General features: G+C 39.3%; 1 protein-coding gene across 1 annotated transcript; it reads left to right on the forward strand.

The window, feature by feature from the left end:
* Positions 1-3909: 3909 nt before the first annotated feature.
* On the forward strand, positions 3910-4795 carry LOC130725457 (uncharacterized). The gene is made up of 2 exons (XM_057576682.1): positions 3910-4645; positions 4788-4795. Exons 1-2 carry the CDS (start codon positions 3910-3912, stop codon positions 4793-4795), a joined length of 744 nt encoding a protein of 247 aa, XP_057432665.1.
* Positions 4796-9318: the final 4523 nt, after the last annotated feature.

The raw sequence follows: 9318 nt of genomic DNA on the forward strand, positions 1-9318 counted from the left end.
TGAACTTAACATCAACAACCTTTGTTGGTGCACTGAGAACCTGCCTCAATAGCTTTCTATGTTGACATCGAGACTGAGGAATGAAGGGGTTTTTGAATGATGCGTGTTGTGTTAATTATAAACGCATAATTGATGCACTTTATGTGTGTCTTTCTAAGCTTCATTATATATATCCTTGTGCTTAATTCTTATGTCTTAGTCATGTTTTGACTATTAGTGCTTATTTGGATTATTCATAGAAATGTGCTTAATTCTACACTTTTAGTTTCTGAGATTGTTTTTCTAGAACAGGTTGAATCTCGAGTTAAAGTGATCCGAATGGGACGTCTAATATGTCGTTGGAAAGATAACTTGAAGCCCTACAACTTTCATGTTCATCTAAATTCAAGAATCAACCTCTAACTTGGTTATAATTCCCTTACAAAGTTACTGTCGCTAATCTTGCGAGTCTGGAATAGTCTGCACTTAAATAATCATATCCTGGGCTACAGAACTCCGAATTAGGATCCGCTTAAAGGCCCGCGAAGCTCACTTAAAGTTCTACAACTCTCATGTTTACCTCAATTGAAGAATCGGCCTTATTCTCTGTCTCGCGAACACCTGAGTCTTTAGCAGCTCACTCCTCCCTTGTGCCCGATTTTGTGAAGATTTAGAGAAGATTTAGGAAAGATTAAGAAAAAACAAAGATTGTTACTTGATATACAAGTTTATCTATTAGTATAAATAGACTAGTTGAGGCTCTTGTTAAGATCTAACCTCATCTCTCCCTTTTTTTTAGTATGAGTTACTAAAGTCCTTAGTTAGTCTTAGGATTTTTAATATTCTTGTGTTTGCAAACCTTAGGTTCCGTTCTTAATATATTTCATCTTTTTATTCAAGCTTATTTATGTTATTTAATTCTTGCTTTCAATATTATTTTGGATTCAAGTAATATTGTGTTTTAATTGTTATTATGCAAGCAAGTTGAGTCAGTTACAGGATTCTTTAACTGACGATGAGACGATGAAGCGATCGTGAATTTGTTCTCTAAGAACGTAGATCTCTAACGCTGATCGGTTGTTAGCGTTGAGGATTCTGTGAGCATAGATAGTTCTTGTACTTTGAAGCGGCGATCGCCAAACTTCTTAACTTGAACGAATCATATTCTGAACGATTGTTCAGTGGAGAATCATGGTTTCATCTCACGATTGTAAGTTGGAATTCAACTCAAAGGCTGAATTAATCTTTTATGATCAATGAAGGTTTGTTACACTTGAATGTTATAATCCGAGGGTTAACGTTTTCTTTTATCTGATAATTCAATCTTTTATTTTTCTACTTGATAATCAACCAAACCCTTTTTTATTTGCTTTAGTTTTACTCTAATATCAATTAATACTTCATCAAGTTCTTGTGAGATCGATCATGGTGTTCAACACCTTGTACTGCATTCAAAGCAGAATACTTTGACACGCACCCGCGACAGTGCGTTCGTTAGTTAACTGTTGTTTACTTTCTGTGTGAATTCATCCCTTGTTAATTTATTTCGTCATGTTTTTTCTCTATTTTCTTTTAGCTGTTTTTTTTTCCTCTCTTTTGTATATTGTTTGTATCAGCTTGGGCCAAGCCCGTTATTAATATCATCTTTCATTTTTCAAAAAAAAGAAATAAAGTAGGATGGAATCAAGAGGAAATCATTACAAAATGAAAGAGCAAGTTATGGCACATTTAGACATTTTAGGCTAAAACGTCAGTATCTAACCTCTAGGTATATGTACCAGCAAAATGATTAGAAGTTCAAGCTTTTATTCAATGTAAATACGTCAGGACAGACTATACGAGTGCACATTTTGAATGAGCAGTGTTACTAATATATATAGTTATAGGAAAAATGGTTAGTGAAAAGGTTATTTTTTGGAGTGATAACATAATTAGTATTAAAAACACCATATTTACCCTTTGTCCGTTCCTAAATATAAGACCTAATACAAAAAATTGCGCTTATTAAGAAAACATTAAATGTGCTCAATTAGTGTATTGATTTTTTAAAAATGCATACATTCCTCCATATTTACCCTTTGTCATTTTCTCTCACTAATTAATGGTAAGTGGTAATCAAAACTTGGGAATTGAAAACATATAATTAATGTGGAGGGTAAAAATGGAAGAGTACAAAACCTTTTGTTAGATTATTGTAACTAGGTCTTATATTTAGGAACTTCAAAATGTTGAAACTAGGTCTTATATTTAGGAACAGAGGGAGTAATAATTCTCTAGATCAAAACATAATATTAATTAACCCTATGCAAAGCAATTTTATTCCAGGGAGGTGCACGAGTGATAATGCAATTGCTCTGCAGGAGGTTGTTTATCACCAGAGGAAGGTGAGGAAAAAAGGGGGGAATTTGGTGTTCAAGCTGGATCTGGAGAAGGCCTATGATCGTGTTGACTGGAGATTTTTAGAGGAGACTCTTCTGGCTTTTAGTTTTCCTGTTGTCTGTATAAATTTGATTATGCAGTGTGTGAAGGCTTCTCAGTTATCTATCTTGTGGAATGGTGAGCGAAGTGCCGCGTTTGCTGCAAAGCGAGGTCTTAGGAAAGGTGATCCTCTTTCTCCCTACTTGTTTGTGCTTTGCATGGAGAGGCTCAGTTCGGCGATCTCTTCAGCTGTGTTGGAGGGGAGATGGGATCCTATTTGTATTGTTCAGAATGTCCCTGGTTTGTCTCACCTCTTCTTTGCAGATGACGTGTTCCTCTTTGTGTAGGCTAGGAACAACCAGGTGCGGCTGTTGAAAGAGCTTTTGGATTTGTTTTGTCGAGCTTCTGGCATGAAAGTTAATGAGGACAAGTCAAAAATCTTGGGGTGTAATGGCATGCGTAATCGAAAGAAGAGCACCTTGGCTAGCATTGCCGGTATTCAGTTTACGTCTGTCATTGGTAAGTACCTTGGCTTCCCCATTTTCCAACGGCGTGTTAAAGCTAGTGACTTTGATTATATTTTTTATCGGATCAATGGGAGGTTAGCGGATTGGAAGTGCAAGCTTCTTAATCGAGCGGGCCGCTTAACCCTTGATCAATCTGTAGTGTCTTCTATGCCTACTTATTGCATGAGTCAAGTGTGGTTATCCCAAGGCATCTGTGATAGGTTGGACTCGGTTGTTAAAAACTTCGTTTGGAAAGATCGGCATGGTCATGGAATTAATTTGGTGGGTTGGGATCAAGTGGCGAGGCCGAAGCGTGCTGGAGGCCTTGGCCTTCGGAAAGCTCGAGATCATAATGTGGCGCTTTTGGGAAAACAAGTTTGGCAGATGGTGACTAATAAGGACAAACCGTGGGTGCACATGATAAAAGCTTCTTACTTTCCTGGACAGGAGTTTCTGTTCACTGGTGATAGAATTGGGTCCCCTGTTTGGAAAGCTTTTGTCAAGGCTCGTGATATTCTTCTTCCCGGCTTCGATTTTCAGGTTGGCAACGACAGGTCCAGTTTCTGGTAATCTTCTTGGTGCTCTCCTGCTCCGCTGTGCTGCTCGGTACCTTTCATGGACATACATGATTGTGAGCTCCGCCTCAATGATGTATGGGAGAATTGGAGATGGAATCTTGAAATAGTGTTGCGTGCCGACCTAATGGTCATGTCCAGGATGGTTTTCGGTGGACTGGACATGTGTCAGGGCAGTACTCGACAGCAACAGGGTATCTTTGGCTCATGGAGCAGAGAATTCCGTCAGTGATAGAGCCGGTGGATCCTAATGCAAGTTGTTCTTGGATTTGGAAATTAAAAATTCCCCTCAAGTGCTCGGTGTTCCTTTGGCTCGCGCATCAGGAAGCTTTACCAACGAATGTGTGTCGTTTCCGGCGTGGCATGGCAGTGGGGAGACAGTTTTGCATTGCCTCAGGGATTGTCCCGTGGCGCGGAGCACCTAGCAGCGGATGGGATTTGATGTTGGTGGTAGCTTGTTTGTGCTGCCTGATATGAGAGGTTGGCTTCGTGGCTTGCTACTTGATGCTACTCCTCTGGCGATTTCGACGGTATGGTGGTTGTGGCGAGCAAGGAATATTTGGTGCATGGAGCAGAAATCGGTCTCTTGGCAGGGAATGGTTTCGAGAATCATTGCAATGGCATCAGATATAGAGCGTGGGTTTGGCACGTCTGAGGGTGTTTCCGTTCGAGTTCTGCGTCTGGTGCGGTGGACGCCAGCTCTCAGTAATTGCATGGTGTTGAACGTTGATGGCAGCGTTATGGGTGTCCTGAGTCGGGATAGCTTTGGCGGCTGCATTCGAAGTGACCAAGGTCAGTGGAAGAGCGGCTTCTTTGGCTTCATGGATGACGCGTGTATTCTTCATCTTGAGCTGCAAGCTCTCTTCCATGGTTTGACCGTCGTTTGGGAGCAGGGTTATAGAAGAGTTGATTGTCAATCTGACTCTTTGGCTGCAGTGACGCTAGTTGAGTCGGTGCCGCCCTCTACTCATCTTTATGCTTCGTTGATTTGGGATATTAAGGATCTTTTGGGCCGAGCTTGGACGGTGAACCTTCATCATACTTTGAGGGAAGGTAATGCTTGTGCGGATTTCTTGGCGAAGCACGAAGCTGGTCAAGGGGATGCGTTGGTTGTGATTGAGGATCCGATTCCAGGATTGAGTTTGCTTCTTCTCGCGGATGCGTCGGGTTTCTCCTATTTGAGGATAGTCTCTTTTTTTTGTTCATCTCATTTACCAAAAAAAAAAAAACATAATATTAATTGTGTACTAGGGAATTCTCTAACTTAAATGAACTAAACAATAATAAACTCATTTACCCAAAATTCTAGGTAAATAATTAAAGTCTTAATAGAATTAAAAACCATTTAATTTTCAAGGCAAAGGGATAATGGAAAGTTTTTTTTTTTAATGAGAAAACAAGCATAAGAACAACCCTCTCATACATATGAGATTACCAATGCAAGACCAATCCACACAGATAATACAAAATTCCCCTTTGAAAGGCCAAACTTACTATAGGTGCCTCATTAAAACGTTACTAGAATAAACCATTTAGGATGAAAATCTAGTGAAGGAAAAAGAGTAAACATACCCTAAGAATGTCTTTGAAACAAAACCCCCCAAGATACAAGACCCACTATTAAAAAAAAGCCCATAAACTGGCACAACAAAGCAATTTAGTAGGCAATCTGCCATCCCCACTATCACAAGTCTTTTACATTGCTGCACCTTTTTATTTTAACAAATAAGGCAAGCCTGTTACGATCCCTGTACCACTGAAATTTTAAGACATTCTAAAACCACATAGAAAAATTGAACCTTCCAACAACAAATACAAAACCACCCACCAATATTTAGCTTATCACCATACGCCCTCAAATGTCATTCCCGCGCACTAGTTCTGATCTAGCACACAACATCCTGAAGAGCAAAATCAACTAATTCTCTCTGATTGAAGTAACAACCAGTATCTCCGGCATCCCAGAATCTTGTGCGATTACAGCGACTAGAGTCTTCTTTTTTCTTCCTATATTATCCAATTTCCTAGGGCGACCACGTCTCCTTGGAACAAGAAAATCGGAATCAGATTTGGCTAAACTGCAATCATGATCAGCATTCATATCTTCAACAATATCGCCATCCTGAACCTAACCAGAATTGCAACCAACTTCGGCCAAATCATGAGCCAATAAATTATCACTTTCTAAAGAATAATTATCTAATACCAGCCCATGAGCACGTTGACCAGCCACACCATGTAAATGTCCTTCAGCATCATCACCAATCTTGTCAAAAGAACATAAAACCCCTCCAACCTTATTTAAAACATGTGCCTTGTGGAATCTCCTAACTCATATGAACCAAATAATAACTATTTTTTTTTATGTATTTTGAGGTAAATAGAAGAAGGAGATAGTGTGACATGTATGTGAGGATATTTTTTGGAAATCCAAATATATTAATTATAATAAGGAAAGAAGAGGATAAGCTCGAGAAAAAGTGTCTGAGGATAACAAAAACAAAAAAACCTCAAACATCTATAGAGATATACAACCACTTAACCACCCTAAAAAGTATAGACAAAAAGAACTTCTAGAACAAAAGAGAAAGAACCAACGAAAGTTAAACCGAAGAGCTAAACCAGAAGACAACACCAAGAGCAAAACAACAATCAAGGTGGCCACCACTCCTCCATCTCATGTGACAGGCCGCGAATAGCCGCCTCGTCCCCATCATCAAAAGTACAACCCACAAGCTTGTCGACCAACCACGCCTTCGTGGCACGCGTCTAGTAGCGACTCCTTGGAGCGCTCCCTGAATCCAATGGAGCAGGAAAAACCGAGGGCATGATCACACTCGAGGAGGTACCTCCACCATCATCCGCAACCAAACTCTCACAAGTAACCGAGGGCACCTGACGGGGCTTGCGACCTCTCTTAACCTTTTTTGGACGACCTATCTGACGAGGAAGAGAAATAGAAGGTGCATCAGGAACAAAAGCATCCAAAGACGGTGCAACCAAACCAACTGCCACATCAAAGGGCCGAAGTTGAGCTACCCCACCAACTCCAACCGGGACCAGACACTCGGACATAGAGGGGGACAAACCAAGCACCTCAACAACAGCACTAGGATGAACCGAGTCAACCGCCTCAGCTGAAGGTAGAAGCGAATGATGGGGTAGTAAATCAACCAGAACACGACCAAGAAAGGCATCCATTAGGGGAAGATCTCAGAAAATACAGACATTTAAGGGAGGATTGAAACTGCCAAATAGAATTTCAAGTGGAAGGGATAGTGAGAAGGTCATTTTTGCATCGATATCATATTTAATATTAAAATACTCTCCTTCAACTTATGTGCCTTTATTATCCATTTGCATGACTTACTCAAATCTTACGACAATCATGTACTTTGTAATTCCCTAATTGATATTTAATTAATTCATAATATGTCACCACTAAATTATATACTTAAATACATTTAAATGACACAATTGGAGAGGAAATATTTTTTACAGTTGAACCAATTGATTTAGCATTAAGACTGGTAATATTGATATGCAATTTAAGCAATATAGAATTGTAAAGATTATCATAAAAATACAATGGTATGAAGTCCCTGATAGTAGCTAGCAGCATAAGAAGCATTTCAACTTGCACTTGAGTGATTAAGTCACACGTCATTTTTTACCTCCCAACTTTCATGATCCCTTAGCTTTCATATATGGGAAAGACAAATAAGTAGACATATAAGTAGATTGGACTACAGAAATCTCCGGATAACCTGAATGTGAGATGAAAAAATTGTGACAGATGTTTTGTCTAATTTTATTGTCTAGTTTTTCGCTTATGTTTCCGTCCGCTATGCTTAGTATCCACTATGAAATTGCTTAGCTCAGCAACTTAAGAATTAGAGCTTCTGGTTTGGAGCTCATATATTTTGTGTTTTTTTTCCTTTATACTTAAGATTTTTGTTTTATATTAATATTTTTATCAATTTTTCTTTTTGTTTTTTTATTTTAAAAATAATATTGTTAGTTTATAAATTAACTGATTCTCGAATTGATATTTATTTTACAAACAAAATAAGTTCATTTTAAGAATAGTAATTTAATTTTGGCTTAAATGCACTTTTGGACCCCCCAAGTTTACATTTTTGCTTGTTGACCCTGTTCTTATTTTTCTACGAACCGAGACCCTAATCTTTCAAAACGTTGCACCGCTTACCCTTCCGTCAAATCCGTCAAAAACTTAACGGAACCCACTTTCCTGGAATTCCACGTGGATAAAAGGGAATAAAAAAAATTAAAACAAAAATAGAGCTTACGTGACATGCACGTGCTGCAGCCTAAAATAAATCCCCAAATTATCTTCAACCCTAATTTCAACACCTTATCCAATTCAGAGAGACAAAGCTTGAAGGTTGCGGTTGTATACCCTAGAAGAACAACCATCGACTGATTCTTGCCCCCGATTCTCCGACGAGATTCTCACATGGCAGGGTCCTCAACGCGTGGTGGTCGAGGAGGCAAAGGAAGTGGAGGAAAACCGAGGCAGAACAAGGAGAAAGGGAACCCGACAGCGAGTACAGGGATAGGGAATCGTGGAAAAAACAAAGGGGAATGGAAAAGGGAACGTTGTGGTCCAGGAAGAAAGCACATGGGAGAATGGAACATTTGGTGGGAACGAGAAAGGGATAGTTGTGGTCCCTGAAAATAATGACACCCAGATAAGGTAATTTCATGAATCTTTTACTCATTTTGGTTGTCTATTTCTGAAAGTGATGCACAGATGAGTAGCCTTGTTTATTTTAGACTTATTTCAGTTTGGTTGTTACTTTCTGGTAGTGAGGCATGTATGAATGAGTTGTTTATTTAGGACTTATGACATTTTTGTAAATTTGTTTATGTGTAGGTCCAGTTATGATGAGAATGTATCTACTGTTCATATTTGGCATGGGGATAAGTTTGTTAAAAATCGTTCCGCTAGGTATGTAAATGGAGAATGTATCACATTACCTGGGTGGGATATAGACAATATTAACTCAATTGATGTGGGTAATATTGTGAAGAATTTGGGGTATAATGACTGTGACTTTAAGTTGTGGTATAAACACCCTCGAATAGGTCTTTTGAATGGATGTAGACCATTCAACAATGACAAGGATGTAATCCAATTCCTTAATGATGTGAAGGGACATAATGAACACACTTTGTATGTTGAACATTTAGTACCTTTAGTGGAGAAAGAAAGGACTGATATTGGGGTTAATGATGCTGAGGCAGTGTTGGGTGAGATAATAAAAGAGGGAAGTGGGTCTGGTGAAGCTGTTAAAGAGGGTGAAAGGGCTGATGAATATATTCAAGAGGTGGAAGGGTCTGGTGAAGCTGTTAAAGAGGGTGAAAGGGCTGGTGAAGCTATTCAAGAGGTGGAAGGGTCTTGAAGCTGTTAAAGAGGGTGAAAGGGCTGGTTAAGATGTGGTTGTGGGTGAAGGAAGTGATGAAGTTGTGGTTGTTGCTGAGAGAAGTAAGGAGGATGTGGTTGTTGCTGAGGGAAGTGTTGATACAGATGGAAAAGATGAGAGGGAAGGAGAAAAGGATGACAGTGATGTGTCATTAGATGACAGTGATTTTGATGAGAGGTGGGATTGGATGGCATTTGTGTCCAACTATGAAGATGATGAGGGTGGCATAGAAGATCAAGATGAAGATGACCAAGATGAATTTGAACCTACTCAATTTGATGATTTTGAGAATGAAGATGGGAGTTCAGGTGACTTGAATACACCCCTGGTTGTGATGAAAATGATGAAGATGTCCAAGAAAGAATTAAGTACCCCAAGTTTAAATTGGGACCC

The sequence above is a fragment of the Lotus japonicus genome, chromosome 6 (genome assembly GCF_012489685.1).
Source record: "Lotus japonicus ecotype B-129 chromosome 6, LjGifu_v1.2".
In the NCBI taxonomy this organism is placed as follows: Eukaryota; Viridiplantae; Streptophyta; class Magnoliopsida; order Fabales; family Fabaceae; genus Lotus; species Lotus japonicus.